Raw genomic sequence first — 23,978 nt, 5'->3', positions numbered from 1 at the left:
TGATTCCGCTCCAGCAGGAGCCCATGTTGTCAGTGTCCATATATGGATCGTGACTTCGGTATTGTCAATGCTCTGGCCGGGTTTTCCGCTCCTAGAGGGAGCTACAGTGGCGCTATCTACAGGGGGGGGGGGGTGCTACTAGACTCTGGTAGTTGGCAGGTATATGAATGAATGCCCTTTCAGATTAATTGGTTTGAGTCTTTTTTTTAATGTAGCAATCAATTCATTTTTAAAGGGTTTCACCAATTTAAACCATCTTGCTCATGCACCTTTGAGAAACGCTTGGTATAAGAACTATTGTATGCCACGCATTCTTTGAAAAATATCATTTGAGCAATATTTGAATTTTTCCGAGCACCTTCCATCACTAGTGAGGCCCAGGTATCACTATGTTTTCGCTAGTGAGGACCAAGTAAGGACTAAGGAACATTGAGAAACCCTGTCTTATAACAACCCGTCAGTTGTATGAGGAGGATGTGGTAAGGATGAAATTCCAACCTTTAAATACAGTATTAACAGGAGTGCCTCAATTTACAGCCAAAAGAAGCCCTTGAAATGTTCAGGAACTATAACAAAAAATACATTAGAAAATGGCATAACTTTTCATTATAATATAATTTAATGGGTCCAACCTTTAACAAAATGGGGATGTAGGTTAAAATCACCTTTAAAAGGCGACTATATTATCTTCTGTTATTTAAAACCATTTGCAGCCTCCTACCCCATTTTACTAAAGGTTGGACCTCTTTAAGCTTTTTTTACCCTTTAAAAGGGGCGGTCTCAGAGGGCATTTTGACATCATAGGGGTGTCCCCCACTTGGGAACCCCCGTTATGAGACCGAACGGGAAGCCACTATGGAAATTTGGCTCTTGCTCTGGTGGACCTAGAGTGTTAATGCATTTCATGGACATTTATTCATTTAAATGGCCGCCATGATGCTACATTTCCCATGCATGTGTCCATATGAGTCTTCCGGCGGCAAAAATAATTGATCTCTGGGATTTAGAGAGACCGAATCTGGAGTGATCAGCTGGTACATTACTTTCTGCACTTTTAAGGGTAATGCTTCCTGGGGAAAGTATGCAAAATAGCTTTCCTCCAAAAGGAAGAAAAGGCTCTCTCTCTATTGCCACCTGGGTGCATATAAGTCTAACGTGGATGGTAGATCAAGGGCGGACCGAGAGGTGTATGCACCCCCGACAAAGGACTTGGGTCTCTTACCAACCACTAATAGGCATTATTCTGATGCATAAGCCTTTTTACGGCGCTGCATCAAGATAAACAGAGCAGGAAGCTGTCAAATCTCCCTGCTCTCGGCTGCCAGAAGTAGCTGAGGGCTGGGGGCGTCCCTGCTCGAACGTGTGACATCGATATAAGTATCGATCTCATCCGTTTAACCCTTCAGATGCGGCGCTCAATAGCATGCGCCGCATCTGAGTGGTTTTTGAGAGAGGGTGGGAGCTCCCTCTCATCCCACCGACACCCGGCGATATAATCACCGAGTGTCTGTGTCTCCGATGGCAGCCGGGGACCTAATAAAGGCCCCCAGGTCTGCCTGTAGTGAATGCCTGCTAGGTCATGCCGGAGGCATGTCCTAGCAGATACCTGTCAGTTTTAAACGGACAGGCAGTAATACGCTGCAATACAAAAGTATTAAGGTATATTTTAATAGCGATCGGATGATCGCATATTAAAGTTGCCTAGTGGGACTAGTAAAATAAAAGTTTAATAAAGTTAATTAAAAAAAAAAAAAAAAAAGTGAAAAAAAATGAAAAAAACACTTTTCCCCCTTACAAACTGCTTTACTATTAAAAAAACAAAATAAAGTAAAAAAGTTACGCATATTTGGTATCGCCGCATCCGTAACGACCCCGACTATAAAGCTATTACATAATTTAACCCGCACGGTGAACGCCGTAAAAAATAAAAAAATAAAAACGATGGAAAAATTGCTGTTTTCTGTGAATCCTGACTTAAAAGAAATTTGATAAAAAGTGATCAAAAAGTCTACTCCAAAATGGTACCAATAAAAACTACAAGTCTTCCCGAAAAAAAAAAAAGCCCTCATACAACTGCATCGGCGGAACAATAAAAAAAAGTTATGGCTCTTCAAATATGGAGACACAAAATCAAATAATTTTGAAAAAAAAGCGTTTTTACTGTGTAAAAGTAGTAAAACATACAAAATCTATACAAATTTGGTATCGTTGCAATTGTAACAATCCGCTTAAAAAAGTTATTTTGTTATTTATGCCACAAAATAAACGGCATAGATTTAGGACGCAAAAAAGACTGGCGAAATGTCTGTTTTTTTTCTATTCCCCCAAAAAAGTTAATAAAAGTTAGTCAATAAATAATATGTACCTCAAAATGGTGCTATTAAAAAGTACAACTTGTCCCGCAAAAAGACCTTATACAGCTATGTCGAGGAAAAAAATAAAAAAGTTATAGCTCTTGGAATGCGACAATGGAAAAACGTAAAATATAGCTTGGTCATTCAGGTTTACCCCCTTAAGGACGCAGCCTAGTTTGGGCCTTAAGGCTCAGAGCCCATTTTTTAAAATCGGACATATTTTACTTTATATGGTAATAACTTCGGAATGCTTAAACCTATCCAAGCGATTCGGAGACTGTTTTCGAGAGAGACATTGGGCTTCATGTTAGCGGTAAAATTTGGTCGATATATTCAGTGTTTATTTGTGAAAAATTGCAAAATTGAGAAAATTTTGAAAAAATAGAATTTTTCTGAATTTAAATGCATCTGCTTGTAAAACATATGGTTATACCACCAAAAATAGTTACTAGTTCACATTTCCCATATGTCTTCTTTAGATTGGCATCGCTTTTTGAACATTTCTTTAATTTTCTTGGACGTTACAAGGCTTAGAACATAAACAGCAATTTCTAATTTTTAAGAAAATTTCAAAAGCCTTTTTAAGGTACCTGTTCAGTTCTATTAGAAACCCCCATTTTAAAAACTAGACCCTTTGATTTAATTCCTGTGAAATGCATAATGTGGATGTGAATTTTGCAAATTTCATTTTTCTTGCTGAATTTCAAATTTATTAAATTTTTTCTGTAACACAGAAGGTTTTACCAGAGAAACACTACTAAATATGTATTGTCCAGATTCTGCAGTTTTAAAAAAATGTCCCACATGTGTCTCTAGTGCGCTCGTGGACTAAAACACAAGCCCCAGAAGCACCTAGTGCATTTTAATGCCTCTTTTTTTTAATTAGAATATATTTTAGGCAGCATGCCAGGTTTGAAGAGGTGTTGCGGTGCCAAAACAGTAGGAATCCCCTAAAAGTGATCCCATTTTGGAAACTACACCCCTCAAGGAATTTAATTTATGGTGGTTGTTACCATTTTGACACCAGTTTTTACACAGCACGTGTTGGAATTGGGCTGTGAAATGAAATATATATTTTTTTTTCCCAATAAAATATAATTTTTCATCAACATTTCTTATTTTCACAGGGAACAAAATACCCCATTTTGTTTCCCAATTTCTCCTGAGTGCAGCAATACCCCATTTGGGGTGATAAACTACCGTTTGGGCCCATGGGACACAGCCGGGTCTTTGATGCTGGGAGAGCATGGTGTGTTGTTGTTTGGCATAGCAAGCAGGGTAGCCCGCTCTATGAACTATCAAGGCGTCACAAATAGGCTTCTACCTGGCTATACACGTCGTGCCTCATGACGTTCACACTATCCCTCCATGTTTCAAACACTTGCACCCCATTATCCATTTATTTCTATTGAAGCACTTCACTCATTACTGCCCCCTATATTCCACTTATAGTATTACACTTGCACACACACACAATTTATTAGCTCTTACTACACATCCCATGCACCACACACACCACTCCCCTCAAGACTAGTGGGAGTGGCTATTATTATTTAAAGCACCTGCTCACTCTCCTTCATCAGCGTTTCTAACCTGGATGTGTCCATTTGTAAGTATGGCCTTTTTCGGTGTTTTTGTATATGTCCACTTGTTTTTATCGGTTTTGTCTAATCCATATTTGCTTACATTATTAAGCAGGCCACAGGTTTCAAGCAATATGGGAAAGAAAAAGGATCTCTCTGCTGCCGAAAAGCGTGAAATAGTGCAATACCATGGACAAGGTATGAAAACATTGGATATTTCAAGAAAACTTAGGTGTGATCATCGTACTGTGAAAAGATTTGTGGCTGATTGAGAGCACAGACGGGTTCGTTCAGATAAAGGCATAATGAGGAAGGTTTCTGCCAGACAAATAGGATTAGGAGAGCAGCTGCTAAAATGCCATTGCAAAGCAGCAAACAGGTATTTGAAGTATATCGTTTTTTTATGTCTTATGGCGTTTGCACAGTAAAATACTTTTTGTAAAAAATCATTTACTTTTTGTGTTACTTTATTCTAAGATCCATAACTTTTTTATTTTTCGATCAAGAAAGCCGTGCGAGGACTTGTTTTATTGCATAACGAACTGTAGTTTCGACCAGGACCATTTTTAGGTACATGCGACTTTTTGATCTCTGTTTATTCCATTTTTTAGGAGGTGAAGTGACCAATAAATTGTGATTCTAGTATGATTTATAATTATTTTCTTTTATGGCGTTCACCGTGCGGGATAAATGACGAAATAATTTTGTAGTTCAGGCCGTTACGGACGTGGCGATACCTATTATGTATAGTTTATTTATTTTAATAATAAAGACTAATAAGGGAAAAGGGGGGATTTTTACTTTTATTTTCTTATTTTTACACAACATTTTTCACTTTTTTTTTAAACTTTTTTACTTTGTCCCACTAGGGGACTTGAGGGCAGGAGCCACTAAGCTTCCGTCGGCGTATCCGGAGTCCTTTTTTAGGACACTGGTTGGCATAGCCACCATCGCCGGCCGCTATGTAGCGGGCCATCGATGGCGGTTTAAGCCCTAAGAAGCCGCGATCGCTATTGAACGCGGCTTCTGAGGGGTTAATCTGTGGGGACCACCGCGATCGGTCCCTGCACATTGAGCTATGATAGCTGCTGTTTCCGACAGCAGGCTATCACAGCTCAAGAACGCGCCCGCGCGAACGGCACCTTGTTTCATCCATGACATACTATTATGTCATGGAGCGCGAACGATGCACTTACCATGACATAATAGTATGTCCTGGAGCGTTAAGGGGTTAAAATAGGCTTGTCATTAAGGGGTTAAATCGTACCTAACTTTTCATGCGACTTTTCAGAATAAGCGGTTATATGTGTGTAGATGATTAATAACACGATTTCTGTCCATTATGTAATTGTATGTGGTATTATTTAGCAGTTGACGCCTCTGCTGGCTCTATCTATAATTCGGAGTTCTCTCAAAGCTAGTGGGCGGAGCCTAGCGGCTATCATGTATGTATTTTATACACTGCACAGTAGAAGAACAGGATTCTCCTCTTCACATATATATAGAACCTGCAGCAACATGGAGATTATTCAGCAGTAATGAGTAGTGTAGCTGAGAAACCAGCACGGAGGTGTAATAGAAAACTTTCCATCACGTCGGTGTGTTTCTCCCTGCTCACCCCTCCCCTTCCATAGACTTACATGCAGCGGTTGATGCTAAGTCACACTCTCTCTCATCTCCCCCCTTCCCTCTCCATACACTTGTATGGGCTGGCAGTTAAGGTTACTTGTGGAACTTATTTTGATATAAAATTATTTTACTTTTGAAGACAAATCCTATATACAGATTATTGGGACGGCCGTGGGGCACAACATGGCGCCATCCTATGCTAATGTATTTACGGATATGATGGAGGAGAGGTCGATCTATGTATCCCACCACTTCACTCATGTTTTGAGGTGGTGGCGATACATAGACGACATCTTCCTCATCTGGACAGATACCACGAATAAAAACACTCAATATTCGAAAGTCGCCATCTGAGAAATTAAATCGCTACATTTAAGCTGTTTGCAGCACATCGGAACCCCAGCAATGAAATTGCCGGGGTTCTGGTGGCTGCAATGGCAACCGGAGGCCTAATACTGGCCTCCCGGTCTACTACCTAGCACGAAAGCCGAGCAAGATCTGCCTGGCGGCGGAGCCTGAACGGCTTCCGTAGCCGCCGGCAAGATGGCGACAGCTCAGGAGCTGATCCGGCGTCATCAGTGGTGGAAGTCAGCTGTATGTTACAGCTGACATCCACCTGTAATGGCAGGAACCGGAGCTAGTTCCGATCCCTGCCATTAAGAACTTCGATGAAGCAATCGAAAGCGACTGCTGCATCTTAGCGGTTGCTAGCAGATCGCCAGCCCTGACAGGCAATCAGGACAGACGACTGCTGCTATGGCAACAGCAGACACAATGGTCTCATGCTCTGCCATTACGGAAGCCGATTAGGCCCCGCCGGCAGGCGAAGCCTAATCGGCTTGCTGTCAGTGAATAACTGACAGATCTAATACATCGCACTACGTAGGTAGTGCAATGTATTAGAAAAAAATAAATCTGACAGTTGGACCGTCAAGTCCCCTAGTGGGACTTGAGAAAAAGTGTAAAAAAAAAAAGTGAAAAAAAAGAAGTTTGAAAACATTAAAAGTTTCAAGTAATAAAACACAATCGCCCTTTTCTCTTATCGAGCCCTTTATTATTGAAAAATAATAAACCATATGTATTTGGTATCGCCTCGACCGTAACGACCTGAGGTATCAAAATATTATATTATTTATTGCACGTGGTGAACAGCGTAAAAAAAAACGTAAAAAAAAAACTTTACCAGAGTTTGTCTTTTCGGCACTTTGACCTACAAACATTGGAATAAAAAGTGATCAAAAGTCGCACGTATCCAAAAATGGTACGTATAATAACTATAGCTTGTCCCGCAAAAAAAAGCCCTCATACCACTAAGTCTATGAAAAAATAAAATTAGTTAAGGCTCCAATAAGTCAGGAAATAAAAAATATGCAGTTGTGCCGGCCCGAGGGGAACATTTCTTCTGTTTCAAAAGGCGATTTATCAAGGACCTAAAATTAGGGAACCAGGCAGGGGAGGGCCCAAACATATCTGCTGGAAGCAAGGGCGCCCATATTACACCAGGACAACACTTTCCCATTAAAATTCCCCAAACTGCAAAGGTGCAGAGCGTGGACCAAAAGGGGAATAAGAAAGGACATAATTTATCAGTGTGACACCGGCCTGTGCCGAAAGGATTGTGTCACAGCGTAACACAAATCTATGGATTATTTTATTGTTTTTTTACCCCATTATTATACCACCTGAATGCCCCTGATATACTCTGCCCAGCTTACATGTACCCCCACATTATAAATGGAAACACCAGCAATAATCAAAACAAATCTACTACCAAGCAAAATCCGCTCTCCAAAAGCCAAATGGCGCTCCCTCCGCTCTGAACCCTACAATGTGCCCAAACAGCAGTTTCTTTCCACATATATGGCATCGTCATACCCGGGAGAACCCTTTTAACAATTTTTGGGGTGTGTGTGTGTGTGTCTGCAGTGGCATAAGCTGGGCATGACATATTTGTCACTGAAATGGCATATCTAGGGAAAAATATAAATTTTTAATTTGCACCATCCGCAGTGCAATCATTTATGGAAAAGACCTGTGGGGTGAAAATGCTCACTACACCACTTAATAAATGCCTTGAGGGGTGTAGTTTCCAAATGGGGTCACTTCTCAGGGGTTTTTTTTTATTATTCCACATCTGAGCCTCTGCAGTTGTGAACCAATACCTTGTAAATCGCCAAATTAGGCCTCAATTTTACATGGTACGCTTTCACTCCTGAGCCTGGTCAAATGTCCAGGCAAAAGATTAGTGCCCCATGCAGGGCATTTCTAAAACCGGGAAACACCGCATAATAATTGAGAGCGGTCTTGTTATGGTGGCATAAGCTGGGCACCACATATTGGTAAATCTATGGAAAAAAAAAAATTTTTCACTCTGCAACATCGAGTGCAAACTAATTTCTACAAAATACCTGCAGGGTTAAAATGCTTACTACACCACTAGGTAAATGCATTGAGGGGTGTAGTTTCCAAAATTGGGTCACTTCTGGGGGGTTTCCACTGTTTTGGGCCCACAGGCACCCAGAAACCAATCCAGCAACATCTGCACTCCAAATGACGCTCCTTCCCTTCTGAGCCCTGCCGTGTGCCCTAACAGCAGTTTATGACCACATATGGGGTACTGCCGTAGTCGGGAGAAATTGCTTTACAAATGTTGGGTACTTTTTTTCCTTTATTTGTTGAGAAAATGAAAAATTTTGTGCTAAAGCTCAAGGGCTTTGCAAATGTGACATGGCCTCTGCAAACCATTCCTGCTAAATGTGATCTCCAAAAGCCAAATAGCGCTCTTTCCCTTCTGAGCCCTGCCTTGTGTCCAAACAGCCGGTTATTACCACATGTGGGGTATTGTTTTACTCGGCAGAAATTGCTTTACAAATTTTTTCTCCTTCAGTCCTTCTGGAAATGAGAAAAAATTAGCTAAACCTACATTTTCTTTGAAAAAAATGTAGATTTTAATTTTCACGGGATACTTCCAATAATTTCTGTAAAAAACCTCACTATACCCTTAGATAATTTCCTTGAGGTGTGTTGTTTCCCAAACGGGGTTACTTTTGGGGGATTTTCACTGTTTTGGCACCGCAAGAGCCCTTCAAACCGGACATGGTGCCTAAAATATATTTAATAAAAATAAGGCCCCAAAATCCTCTAGGTACTCCTTTGCTTCGGAGGCCGGTGCTTCATTCCAGTAGCACGCTACGGCCACATGTGGGATATTTCCAAAAACTGCAGAACCTGGGCAAGAAATATTGGGTTGCATTTCTCTGGTAAAACCTTCTGTGTTATAAAAAAAAAATTGTATTAAAAATTTATTTCTGCAAAAAAATATGAAATTTATAAATTTCACCTCTACTTTGCGTTAATTCCTGTGAAATGTCTAAAGGGTTAAGACATTTTCTAAATGCTGTTTTGAATACTTTGAGGGGTGAAGTCTTTAAAATGGGGTGACTTTTTTGGGGTTTCAAATATATAAGGCCCTCAAAGCCACTTCACAACTGAACTGAACTGTAAAAATAGCCTTTTGAAATTTTCTTGAAAATGTGAGAAATTGCTGCTAAAGTTCAAAGCCTTGTAACGCCCTAGAAAAATAAAAGGATGTTCAAAAAACGGTATGTGGGATGTTAATTAGGAACAATTTTGTGTGTTATAAATTTTAATTTTTGCAATTTTTTGCTACATTTTGGTGTTTTTCACAATTAAATACTGAACATATCGAGCAAATTTGCCAGTAACTTAAAGTCCAATGTGTCACGAGAAATCAATCTCAGAATCGCTTGGATAGGTGAAAGCATTCCGAAGTTATTACCACATAAAGTGAAACAGGTCAGATTTGAGAAATGAGGCTCTGTCAGGAAGGTCAAAAAGTGGCCAAAGAGGGAAAGGGTTAAAGAAGAAACTGGTCAAAATAATTACATACCTGCGGACAGCTGACACTTTTATATGTTCATAATTGACAAGATGGCTAAGATATTAACTTAATTCAAATAAAAATAGAAAATAATACATTATAAACGGGATAAAGTAAAAGATTACGGCCTGTTCACACAGTGTTTTTTTTTTACACGTTTTTTGAGGCGGAAACCGCTTCAGAAAACGCGCCAAAAATGCCTCCCATTGATTTCAAAGGGAGGCTGAGATATTTTTTCCCGCGAGAGGAAAGACCGTCTCGCGGGAAAAAGCAGCAACATGCTTTATTTTCAGGCGTTTAAGTCTCTGACCTCCCATTGACAACAATGGGAGGCAGAGAAAGAGTATTTACTGGCGTTTTTGCCCATGGTGCTCAATGACCGTGAAAAATGCAGCAAACGGCATTGAGGCAGATCAAAATCTGCCTCAAAATTCCAGACGGAATTTTGAGGCAGTATTTTCTGCCTGAAAAAAACTCTGTGTGAACAGGGCCTAACATACAATCATACTGAAAAAAGATTGTTTTTAGCAAGAATAAATCTTGCTTAAAAGACCCTGCGTCTTATAGTCCGCAGTCAAGGGACCCGGCATCGCCGGGCCCCATAACCGCTTCATTACTTAACCCCTTCCCGACTCATGACGTGCCAGCACATCATGGAGCAAGGGGGGGGGGGTGATGTATGGAGCGGGCTCACGTGCCTAGCCTGCTCCATACACTGCAGGTGTCCGCTTCTGACACGCTGCTCTAACGGCCAGGTACAGCAATTTCGCTGTTCCCGGCAGTTTAAAGGGGTTGTGCCATAGAAAACATGTATCCCCTATCCATGTGTGATCGATAAGGAGAACGGGACAGAAAGTTACCAAGAGCGCTGCATGAGAAGCTGTGACTTCCGCGTTCTGTGTCCAGCAGCTTCATAGAGATCAGTGGGACTCTTCTGCGCATGCGTGAGCGGCTCTCCACTGATCTCTATGGAACTGCGGAACAGATTAGCCGGACACAGAACCCGGAAGTCCAGGCTTCTCATGTAGCGCTTTGGGTGACTTTCGGTCCCCTGTTCTCCTTATCGCTGGGGGTCCCAGCGGTCGGACCCCCAGCGATCTCTCATGTAGCCCCGATCCTGTGGATAGGGGATACATGTGTTTTACGGCAAACCCCATTAACTAGTTAAATGCCGCGGTCAATAGCAACCACGGCATTTATAGGGGTTTTTCTATGAAGGACATTTATGACATATCCACAGGATATCAGAAAAAAGGAGATTTTTGAAGCAGCACTAGTCCCGAGTATGGTGCGGTGCACGCTGTCAAGCCAGGCAAACCAACTCCAGCACGATGTATATCCAAAGAAGTAGTAGGACAACAGCACACGTCTTCAAATCATCAAAGTGGTTTTATTGTCAAGACATCCACAAACGACAAGCAACGTTTCGACCCATAGTGAGTGAAGGGTCTTTGTCAAGCCTAACATTATGTCTAAAAACATCGTTATAAATGGGTGAATACAAATGATCACATGGCCCATTCCAACCAGTGAACATCGTGAATCTGGTCTCCCAGGTGAAGCATACATTAGTCTTAATGACATACATCAAATAGTTATATAATCTTCAAAAACGTGCAAAACTACAATGTGTAATACATCTTTAATACATCATCATCAATAATATATCAATCATTGTTATTACAATAGAAAAGTGAAGGAGGAAAGTTCACCACACTCCAGGTTCCAGCTACGATCACAGAGCTCTACTGTGCATGCTCAGCAATCAATCATCTCTGCTGTGCAAAAAATACAGACCAGCGTTCGATCCAAAATAGTGATCAAAATATGTATAAATGTAAGACATCCTCAGTCATAACAGGAATCCATCATATTGCAGCTCCATATCTGTATATTTTGAGGCAAAATTAATTCAATAGTTAAAAACGTCTTCACTCTGTATAAGTCACATGTGAACAGGGCAGACGGAGGGAGAAGGGATCAGGTTCATATTACTTCATGATATCAATCACTAGAAGTTAAATATAAGACATCCTCAGTCATAACAAGAATCCATCATACTGCAGCTCCATATCTGTATATTTTGAGGCAAAAATAATTCAATAATTAAAAACGCCTTCACTCTGTTTAAGTCACATGTGAACAGGGCAGACGGAGGGAGAAGGGATCAGGTTCATATTACTACATGATATCAATCCCTAGGAGTTAAACCGCCTACATAAATCGGATCACCGAAGTGATTCAAAAACTTTCTAGGGAATGCTTGTAACTACTGTCCGACAAATCATGTTGGACAATAATACCGCACAAAACACGAGATTTATATAATGATGATAAAAAAGCCTTCATTCCGTGATGTGAAGTCACATGTGAACAGGGCAGACAGAAGAAGAAGGGATCAGGTTCATATTACTACATGATATCAATCACTAAAAGTTAGTGTCATCAAATACTCTTTAGTGTTAATTCGCCTACATAAATCGAATCACTCAAAGTGATTAAAAGACTTTCTAGGGAATGCTCGTAATATCTGTCCAACAAAACATGTCGGACACCTATATCGCACAGAACACGAGATTTATATAATGATGATAGAGCATCAACCATAGCCCACCCAATCAAAAAACCACTATACTCAAAAATATTGCATAAAAAATACAGATGGATGCCAACATGAAAGGAACCGCTATAACCTTCGTTCTGATCATAAATCCGCTGGCGTGTGGTGAATAAACCTCCATCACGAACATGCTCAAATCTGTAAGAAATATTCCAAAAATATCAAGACCCTCAGGGATACAAGACGATGCAAAAAAATAGATGCTACACAATGTGTCAGAAATCACCCATCAAGTGTACAATATTAAAAAAATGTTAAAAACAGCAATGGGATTTCAGAGTCCAGGAATTATCTTGTATTCTAGATTCAAACCTTTGGGGTATAGGGAATCTAACTCAAAGATCCAACGTAATTCTTTCTTTTTCAATAGCTTCTGTCTATCCCCTCCCCTCCTGAGTATCGGGACACAATCTATTACCCTAAATCTCAATTGATTTAACTGATGGTTCTTTTCAATAAAATGCCTTGGTAATGGAAGTTCCATCATTTTCTTTCTGATTGTACTTTTATGCTTATTAATTCTCAATTTAATAGGCATAGTTGTCTCTCCTATGTAAATCAATGAACAAGGACATGTAATCATATATACAACGAAATCTGAATTGCACGTAAATCTGTGTCTGATATTAAAGACCCTCCCCGTATGTGGATGCTGAAAACTATTCCCTTTCACAATATTATTGCAATTGCAGCAATTCAGACAGGGAAAATTACCATTTTTGGGGGGGCAAAGTAGCAATTGTGTATTTTTCTTTCTACTACCCACGTCTGACTTAACCAGTGTGTCTCTGATATTCTTAGTCCTCCGATATGACATAATAGGTGGTATTCTCAACGTGTCAATCTCATTATGTCCCTTGGACACTATAGGCCAATTCTTTCGCAGAATATTACCTATGCGACCACTCAAATTGCCAAAAGTTGATATAAATGGTATACGTTCAACTTGTACACCCTTAATATTGGATTCCAAACAATTGTCTAGTCTATCCTTATGTTTCTGTACAAGTTTCCTAGGATAACCTCTCTTCGTAAATTTATTACACATCTGAGTCAACCTAATTTGTTTCTGTGTAGTATCTGACACAATCCTATCTACCCTTAATAATTGACTCCATGGTAACGACTCAATCATGTGTCTAGGATGGTTACTACTATATAAAAGGAGATTATTTCTGTCTGTGGGTTTCACAAATAAATCTGTGGAAAATACTCCGTCTTTCCATTGTACCAAAGTGTCCAAAAATTGTAATTCTCGATCAGAACAAACCATGGTAAATTGAAGAGCTGGAATATGAGTGTTAAGTTCTAACAAAAACTGATCAAGACCCAACCTATCACCTTCCCATATGACAAAAATGTCATCAATAAATCTCCACCAGCAGCGGATGTGATCCATATGGAGGGAGGTGTAGACATACTCCTCCTCAAAGGTGGACATGAAGATGTTCGCATACGTTGGGGCCACATTGGACCCCATCGCCGTCCCCCTTAGCTGTAAAAAGAACTGGTCACCAAAGAGAAAATAATTCTTCCTTAGTACCAGCTCCAGCAGCTGGAGGATGAAGCGTCTACACCCTGGGTCACATCCGGTGCTGGCGAGACATTTCTCTATTGCCCTTAAACCTCTATTGTGTTCAATGCTAGTATATAAAGATACAATATCAAATGATACAAGTAATACAGGACCACTGGCCTCAATCAGTTGTAATTTATGTAAAAAATCTGTTGTATCTTTAATGTAAGACGAGGCCTTCAAAACATATTCTCTCAGGATTTTGTCAAGGAAGATTGCAATATTATTAAAAATTGAACCCCTCCCCGACACAATTGGTCTGCCTGCACTTTTGGAGAATGAATCCGAATCCGCCCAGTGCCATGGGCTTGATTTCCCGAGATACTACTGCACTATCTAGTGCATCAACTTTACAAGGTATGTCAAAGACATTCGCATACAGCAATGAGGATGCGTTAAGGATTGTACAGAGTGCAACTTATGATTCAGCGTTTTTAAGTACTCCATCAATGGATGCCTTGAAGAGGCAGTATGAAAGTGAAGCTAAAAGAAAGATTTCACTGGAGTTACATCTATCTACATTATTGGAGTACTACAAGGCACAGAGAATCCCCAGAGGCTTAAGATCACATTTACGCCCGAATCTGTTTCCTAATAATGAGTACTTCTGCACGAAGTTTGAACACATATCTAATAAATATGCCTTTGATTTAATACTTCTCAATGTGGAATATCTACAATCAGAAATTGCATTGATTGAAAATAAATTGAAGGAAGTTGAAGTATCAATTGTCCAATCTTCCAATGAGCTAATCTTTGGTTCTCTAAAGGAGAAAATCTCCATGAATTTGGATAGAGTGAAGACCGAGATAGAGAGAACGAAAAGAGATAAATGGCATCGTGATTTGGAGGACTATCGTAATGGTAAAATCTACAATTGGCAAAATATGAATTCATATGGTCCTTCCCAGAGGCGGAGAAAACCGAGGAAATTGGGGAGTGGCAATCTGTTATACACTACCGGTGATTCTGATTCAACCGATGACGCCAATCATGCACCTTTTTTAGACAAAGGTCCACTTGGAAGTATGGACGGTCTAGGAGGGGTGGACGGAAACACCAACGGCAACGCAAGAGGCCGATTTCGTTCGAGATCGAGACCCCCAATGAGGAGGAACCCTCCAAGAACGAAAATATAGTGGTAAATATCTCATCTATAGACCTCACGAATGACCAACTTCAGGTGTTACAGAAAGGTCTTTCATTTTGTCTTGATACTGATGTTGATTGGTTCCAATTGGATCTTGATCTTAAAAGTTTTTTTAGACGTCTGAACCTTAAAGTAATGTTTTCTAAAGATAATGTTACTGTCTGTGAGAAAAGTGATTCTGATTGTATGTTTCAGTCTAGCAAATTGGGTCTTAGACCAACTAGCACATATATGCCTCCCTCTAGCCCGATTATTGATACGTTTTCAAAGATTGTGTTAGATGAGATTAAATCATTAAAAGAGAGTACTACACATGATACAAGGAGTAATTTGAATCTTACAAATAAGGAAAGGAAGGCTTTAAAGGAACTTATGAATAATAAGGAGATTACTATAAAGCAGGCCGATAAAGGTGGAGCCACGGTCATTTTGGACAGTAGTAAATATGAGTCAGAGATTTATAGTCAATTGGCAGATAGTGAGATATATCAATTGTTACCTAGAGACCCCAAGTTAGAGCTATTGAAAGAGATCAAAGGTATTATTGATGTTGCAGTGGAACAGGGTATTATTGACCAACAATTGGGGAAGTTTCTGAAGGTGGAGGAACCAATTACTCCAATATTATATACACTACCTAAGATTCACAAAAATCTCCATGCCCCCCCAGGCAGACCAATTGTGTCGGGGAGGGGTTCAATTTTTAATAATATTGCAATCTTCCTTGACAAAATCCTGAGAGAATATGTTTTGAAGGCCTCGTCTTACATTAAAGATACAACAGATTTTTTACATAAATTACAACTGATTGAGGCCAGTGGTCCTGTATTACTTGTATCATTTGATATTGTATCTTTATATACTAGCATTGAACACAATAGAGGTTTAAGGGCAATAGAGAAATGTCTCGCCAGCACCGGATGTGACCCAGGGTGTAGACGCTTCATCCTCCAGCTGCTGGAGCTGGTACTAAGGAAGAATTATTTTCTCTTTGGTGACCAGTTCTTTTTACAGCTAAGGGGGACGGCGATGGGGTCCAATGTGGCCCCAACGTATGCGAACATCTTCATGTCCACCTTTGAGGAGGAGTATGTCTACACCTCCCCCCATATGGATCACATCCGCTGCTGGTGGAGATTTATTGATGACATTTTTGTCATATGGGAAGGTGATAGGTTGGGTCTTGATCAGTTTTTGTTAGAACTTAACACTCATATTCCAGCTCTTCAATTTACCATGGTTTGTTCTGATCGAGAATTACAATTTTTGGACACTTTGGTACAATGGAAAGACGGAGTATTTTCCACAGATTTATTTGTGAAACCCACAGACAGAAATAATCTCCTTTTATATAGTAGTAACCATCCTAGACACATGATTGAGTCGTTACCATGGAGTCAATTATTAAGGGTAGATAGGATTGTGTCAGATACTACACAGAAACAAATTAGGTTGACTCAGATGTGTAATAAATTTACGAAGAGAGGTTATCCTAGGAAACTTGTACAGAAACATAAGGATAGACTAGACAATTGTTTGGAATCCAATATTAAGGGTGTACAAGTTGAACGTATACCATTTATATCAACTTTTGGCAATTTGAGTGGTCGCATAGGTAATATTCTGCGAAAGAATTGGCCTATAGTGTCCAAGGGACATAATGAGATTGACACGTTGAGAATACCACCTATTATGTCATATCGGAGGACTAAGAATATCAGAGACACACTGGTTAAGTCAGACGTGGGTAGTAGAAAGAAAAATACACAATTGCTACTTTGCCCCCCCAAAAATGGTAATTTTCCCTGTCTGAATTGCTGCAATTGCAATAATATTGTGAAAGGGAATAGTTTTCAGCATCCACATACGGGGAGGGTCTTTAATATCAGACACAGATTTACGTGCAATTCAGATTTCGTTGTATATATGATTACATGTCCTTGTTCATTGATTTACATAGGAGAGACAACTATGCCTATTAAATTGAGAATTAATAAGCATAAAAGTACAATCAGAAAGAAAATGATGGAACTTCCATTACCAAGGCATTTTATTGAAAAGAATCATCAGTTAAATCAATTGAGATTTAGGGTAATAGATTGTGTCCCGATACTCAGGAGGGGAGGGGATAGACAGAAGCTATTGAAAAAGAAAGAATTACGTTGGATCTTTGAGTTAGATTCCCTATACCCCAAAGGTTTGAATCTAGAATACAAGATAATTCCTGGACTCTGAAATCCCATTGCTGTTTTTAACATTTTTTTAATATTGTACACTTGATGGGTGATTTCTGACACATTGTGTAGCATCTATTTTTTTGCATCGTCTTGTATCCCTGAGGGTCTTGATATTTTTGGAATATTTCTTACAGATTTGAGCATGTTCGTGATGGAGGTTTATTCACCACACGCCAGCGGATTTATGATCAGAACGAAGGTTATAGCGGTTCCTTTCATGTTGGCATCCATCTGTATTTTTTATGCAATATTTTTGAGTATAGTGGTTTTTTGATTGGGTGGTTGATGCTCTATCATCATTATATAAATCTCGTGTTCTGTGCGATATAGGTGTCCGACATGTTTTGTTGGACAGATATTACGAGCATTCCCTAGAAAGTCTTTTAATCACTTTGAGTGATTCGATTTATGTAGGCGAATTAACACTAAAGAGTATTTGATGACACTAACTTTTAGTGATTGATATCATGTAGTAATATGAACCTGATCCCTTCTTCTTCTGTCTGCCCTGTTCACATGTGACTTCACATCACGGAATGAAGGCTTTTTTATCATCATTATATAAATCTCGTGTTTTGTGCGGTATTATTGTCCAACATGATTTGTCGGACAGTAGTTACAAGCATTCCCTAGAAAGTTTTTGAATCACTTCGGTGATCCGATTTATGTAGGCGGTTTAACACTAAATAGTATTTGATGACATTAACTCCTAGGGATTGATATCATGTAGTAATATGAACCTGATCCCTTCTCCCTCCGTCTGCCCTGTTCACATGTGACTTAAACAGAGTGAAGGCGTTTTTAATTATTGAATTATTTTTGCCTCAAAATATACAGATATGGAGCTGCAGTATGATGGATTCTTGTTATGACTGAGGATGTCTTATATTTAACTTCTAGTGATTGATATCATGAAGTAATATGAACCTGATCCCTTCTCCCTCCGTCTGCCCTGTTCACATGTGACTTATACAGAGTGAAGACGTTTTTAACTATTGAATTAATTTTGCCTCAAAATATACAGATATGGAGCTGCAATATGATGGATTCCTGTTATGACTGAGGATGTCTTACATTTATACATATTTTGATCACTATTTTGGATCGAACGCTGGTCTGTATTTTTTGCACAGCAGAGATGATTGATTGCTGAGCATGCACAGTAGAGCTCTGTGATCGTAGCTGGAACCTGGAGTGTGGTGAACTTTCCTCCTTCACTTTTCTATTGTAATAACAATGATTGATATATTATTGATGATGATGTATTAAAGATGTATTACACATTGTAGTTTTGCACGTTTTTGAAGATTATATAACTATTTGATGTATGTCATTAAGACTAATGTATGCTTCACCTGGGAGACCAGATTCACGATGCTCACTGGTTGGAATGGGCCATGTGATCATTTGTATTCACCCATTTATAACGATGTTTTTAGACATAATGTTAGGCTTGACAAAGACCCTTCACTCACTATGGGTCGAAACGTTGCTTGTCGTTTGTGGATGTCTTGACAATAAAACCACTTTGATGATTTGAAGACGTGTGCTGTTGTCCTACTACTTCTTTGGATATCCACAGGATATGTCATAAATGTCAGATAGATGCAGGTCTAACCTCTGGGACCCGCACCTATCTCTCGAAGGGGGCCCCATAAACCCCGTTCTAGCTTTCTGTGCTCTCCCGGCCACTTGATTGCATGTGGAGTTACTGAAACAGCATAACTTGCTGAGATACGCTATTTCCGTAAATCCCATAGAACTGAACAGTAGTTACGGAAACAGCGTAGCTCACATACCACGCTGCTTCCGTAACTGCCATCCACTACGAGAGTTAGGGAAACAGCGTAGCCCAGCAAGTAACGCTGTTTCAGTAACTTCACATGCAATCAAGTGGCCGCTGGTTCAGTAACTTTACATGCAATCAAGCGGCCGCTGGTTCACGTCCACTAGGGGAAGTAATAAAATTGTCAAAAAAAATAAGAAAATGTTAGATACATTTTCAGGAGCATAAAAATAAATAAATATTAAAGTTAAAAAAAAAAAAAAAACCTTTTTCCCCAAGCTCAATGTAAAAAATAAAATAATTTAATTTGGATCGCTGCGTCCGTAAAAGTCTGATCTCTTACAATATACAATTATTTAACTCGCATGGTGAGTTTAAAAATTGAAAACATCAAAATAGTTTTTTGGTCACCTTAGCGGTTAAAAAATGAAATAAAAAAAATAAAAAAGTGATCCAAAAAATCGTATGTACCAAAAAATGGTGCCAATAAAACTACAGCTCGTCCCGCAAAAAAATAAGCCCTCACACCGCTCAATCGATGAAAAAAAATATAAAAAAAATTTTGGCTCTCAGAATGTGGGGAGACAGAATTAAGTATTTATCAAATAATTTTTTTCCTATTTTCGGTTGTCGAAAACCTGGGTGCGTCTTATAGTCCGAAAAATACGGTAGTTATTTATTTCACAGGTTATTATGAACCATAAACAATTAGACAAATGTTTCCTGCTGGACTTTCCTAGACTTCATCCAACTGACATTTTACCTAGCCGTTACTCACGTGTCATGATCTTACAAGATGCTACGTATCCTAGAGAAAGCAGGCATTCGATCGGAACTTGTGTTTGTAACTCTGCTGCACGTTGGAAATAAACTAACGCTTCACCGAGCTTGTTCATGTCCTGAATCATAAAACATAACAGAGCAAATTAGAAGAGTTTTAAATCATATTAATGAAGAAAACTACACTTTTTTTCTGCAATTATTTTCTTTACGAACAAAGACATTTTCTTATAAGATCTATAAGATAGTACCTCATAGTTAGTAGGAAACTTAGGCGCATTCAAGCAAGTTAGCCGTGTAAAATAACGCAATACTACAAATGTACTGGATGTTCTATCATTTTATGTATTGGTTTATATTTTAATAATAGAAGTTAATAAGACGTCCAGTATTTAACCCCTTCCTACCACTTAATATTATTCTGCAGTAAGACGGTCATTCCTGCATCACTAAAGAGTGTCGCTGTTATGGTCGGTTATTTAACCTTTTAACCGCCACACTCAATAGCTGCACCTAAGTGGTTTGATAGAGGGAGAGGGCTCCTACTGTCAGCCTATTGTGGCCCTGGCTATAGCCCATAGACATTTAATAGATTGGCACCAAGCACGCTCGATTGCGGATCCATGCACGACTGCAGTGGGGAGAGAAGTGGGGCTTCAAGTGATTGGTGGAGGCTTCGCAGTGGGACCTCCAGCGATCAGACATTTACCACCTACCCTGTGGATAGGTGAAAAATATTGATCTTGGCACAACTGGGTTAAAGAATCAGTCATTTAAAAAAAAACAAACTTCAGAATTGACATACAGCCACATCATAAATTCGAATAGCGAAGGTCCAGACACGGAGCCCGCACCAAATGCTAGAATGAAGGAACTTCATTGACGTCATAGGTTGTTTTCTTTTTTAAGGCTTGGTCATATAAACAACAGAGAAGCAAACAACCTCTCAAGGCAATAGTTACAAGAGTTATCTCAAACATATAAGAACCATAAAGTGCAATATGAATGGTACAATTATAGGGAACCTCTCTTTAATAACTGAATATGCAGTCTAATTTGCAGGCAGCATGTAAAGGAGCAAGAGGCGCTGGGCAGATTGACATATGGTTTTGTGGAACACATTCAGTATTACCTCTACTGTACGAATTTAAATCCTGCTAACTCTGCACCTAAGAGTGCTCAGTGAATGGCAGCTATCTCTGTATACAGTCATACAAGACAGGCTGCCAGTCATTGATAGAGACCGCTTACTAAACTCCTAAGGTCAGACTGAACAGGGATTTAAATTAATAAATCATAAGTTAGACAGAAACGGTTGCCACAAAACCAAACGTCAATCTGCTTAGCTTGTCCTGCTCTATTATTTGTGGACAGCATGTAAGACTGCAGGTTCAGCGTGACTAATATAGTCCGCTAAAGGAGGTCTAAGACATAAGAAGTGGTAGAGTCCTGCCCTGAACAGGCAGTCAGCAAACACACCATACCACACACATACAAGCATACACACAGGAGCGTCATCACCCCAGTAACCGTCCATACGTACAGTGACAATATACTTATAAAGCGCATAAATAATATAGTGTTAGAAAGATTCACACAACAGTACCCTTTAACTCTGCTCACCAAGACCAGATTTATTTGAATGTTTTCTATTCAGATACAATATCTTAGTAGAGTCCGTGAACTTCCAGGCCATGAGAATCACATTTCGTGCACAAAAGAGAATATATCTGAAAAGCACCCTTACATAGAAGCCCTGTATGATAATATCGATAATACCCAGGAGGCACACTTGCAGTGCAAGTATTATAGGACGGTCAAAGGGATTTGGTAGGAATTGGAGAACCTCTGGCCAAAAGGAGAGTCATTTGGAGCAGGACCATACCGAATGTAGAAAATACTCCAACATCCGCCTGACGGATCCCCATCCCCGCCCGTCAAAAAGCCTAAAGGGAGGAGCACAAAGCAGGGAAGTTTAACAGTACACCCATTAGAGCACGTCGATATCAATCCACCAATCAGCATATACAAGCGGGGGGGGGGGGGGCTACAAACTAGGGGCCACTAATCCACCATGGTTTTTAGGGGCTTGTAGGGTAGCCATACTGAACCGAGGAATTTGGCCTTGCTTATAGAAGGACCGTAGCAAACTATGCAGGAGCCGGGAAAAATTATTGGGGACTAGGACTAGACAGACATGAAAGAAATAGAGGGAAGGTAAAAAAAAGGTTTGTATGGCCTAAGGTTGTGTTCACATCACATGAATGTTTCCATGGGCCCGCATTCACCCAACGCATGCCAAAAGAGTATTTTTGGCATACACTAGGCCGCCATCTTTTTTTCGTTTTTTTTGCTGTATAAAGTAGCGGAGTAGACTACACTATTCTATACAGACACAGTAAAGAGAAACATAGAGCATTCGGTATAAAGTGTTTTTACTGTAGGAGCCTAATAACGTATGCCACTGGCTTCCGTCGGAGGTATATGTCGGGAGATTATTCAGACTTCGGGTCGTAACGTGGTGTGAACAGTCTTAGGGTACCCACACATGAAGCGGATTTGTTGCAAATTTTCTACAGATTGCTACATGCAAACTTTGCTGCTGATTTCACCCCTTCCACATAGAAAAAGAGTGTAATCTGCAGTGAACATGCAGAACAGAATGAGCATACTGCATATTTAAAAACCCACAGCATGCTCTGATTGCCGTGCAGGGAATATTCAGCAGCAGGTGGATGAGATTATTTTTGCAATTCCGGATGGAAAATCTGCTTTGTGTGCAGGGGGCCTCAGGCCACAATTACGCTGCACTATTTTGGTCAGTATATTGCATCCATATATGTAAGCCAAAACAAGGAGTGGAACTTGCACAAAGAAAACTTATAGCAGAAAAATTTGTGGCACTTCCACTTTTTAGACCCACTCCTGGTTTTGGCTTACAAATACCGATGCAAAATAATGGCGTGTGAAAGTGGCTTTGGGCTGTGTTCACATTTTGCGTAAAAATTACAGTGTGTAACTGGTCTAAAACGCTGTATCAAAATCTGCAATATAAAATCCACGTGTTTATTTTGGTGCAGCATTTAGCCGCGGATTTCCCTGATTGCATTCCAATAAATAAAATCTGCACTAAAAATCCACAGGAATTTTGCAATACATAAAAAAACACTGCAGATTTTAAAATCAGTGGATGGGGTTTGTTAAAAATTCATTAACATTGTACTGTATGTACTATGTTGCGTAATTTCGTTGTAGCGTGTGATTCCACCCTAAGGCCCCCTGCACATAGGATGGAAACGCTGCATATTTTGTGTGTGGATATCCGCATGGAAATCTACACAGGATAATAGTGACAGCCACGTGTACAAGATTTAAACAAACCTCATCTCATACTGCAGAACAATTTCTGCACTTTACTCAGAGCCTGATCTGGATTTGAAAATCCACAGCATGCACCGATTTCCGTGCAGACAATGTTCCACAGCATGTGGATGGCTGGTACTGTAATCAGATCAGCACGGAAAATCCGCAGCTTTCCACCCCATGCGCAGGAGGCCTTAGAGTGTTAACGATTAAGTGTTGCCACAATTTCAACTTCAGTTCAGTGTATGGCAGCAGCGGTTCCAAATTAACGTCAAGTTAATCACATAAATTCCGGAAAAATAATTAAAAGGTCATTGTAATGTATTTTTCTTTTTTTTTTATTATAAAAGTTACCCTTTAAAGACTATGTAAACCTTCGACAGGATGTTTTTTTTTTTAAATAAACAGGTCAGTGTGTTTGGTGTAAGTTTATAATTAGTTTTTATTAAAAATTTGTTTTACTTTTGAGATACAGCTGTTCTGTACAGAGAAGCTGTACCATACGCTAAATCCTGTTCACGTCAGGTCAGCGAGACTGACTGGTTCATTGTCAGCAGGTCTCTGACACGCAGGATCCACCTGTAATCCATCACATCCAAGTTCATAATTTTACACAAGAAAATGGCGACAGCACTCTGCGAACACCAATGCCACTTAAAACACTATATATAAATAAATATGCATTGCTGCTGAATCTACTTACAATAGGGAAGTTCTTAGCGCACATTTTGATCAAATTGTGTGAGCCCACCTCCCACGACAAGGCGACCTCACTTATAAGGTGGGTCCCTACACTAAACCTGCACCCTATTCTGGGGCGAAGCCTGCAGAATATACTTGTGGAATGTGGGAACCAGCTTTAACCTAATTAAAATCACCCTAGGACAGAATGGGAGGAGTGCAAGATCAAAAATGGAGGCAGTCAATAACCCACATACAGTGAAGGAAAGAAGTATTTGATCCCTTGCTGATTTTGTAAGTTTGCCCACTATCAAAGAC

The 23,978-nt window shown here is 39.8% G+C and overlaps 1 protein-coding gene across 7 annotated transcripts in view; it reads right to left on the bottom strand.

Annotated features, from left to right (window-relative positions):
• The window catches only part of LOC142657993 (40-kDa huntingtin-associated protein-like), a 186,660-nt gene that overhangs the window by 73,557 nt on the left and 89,125 nt on the right, over nucleotides 1-23,978 (bottom strand). For all 7 annotated transcript variants that reach the window (XM_075833622.1, XM_075833623.1, XM_075833621.1 and 4 more), the window contains one exon: nucleotides 19,615-19,735. In XM_075833622.1, the coding sequence (XP_075689737.1) occupies nucleotides 19,615-19,735 (121 nt within the window). The remainder of the gene's footprint in view (nucleotides 1-19,614; nucleotides 19,736-23,978) is intronic.

This window comes from Rhinoderma darwinii, chromosome 7 (assembly GCF_050947455.1).
Source record: "Rhinoderma darwinii isolate aRhiDar2 chromosome 7, aRhiDar2.hap1, whole genome shotgun sequence".
Taxonomy (NCBI): domain Eukaryota; kingdom Metazoa; phylum Chordata; class Amphibia; order Anura; family Rhinodermatidae; genus Rhinoderma; species Rhinoderma darwinii.
Note: the sequence above shows the minus strand (reverse complement) of the source record. Positions and strands in the feature narration are given on the sequence as shown.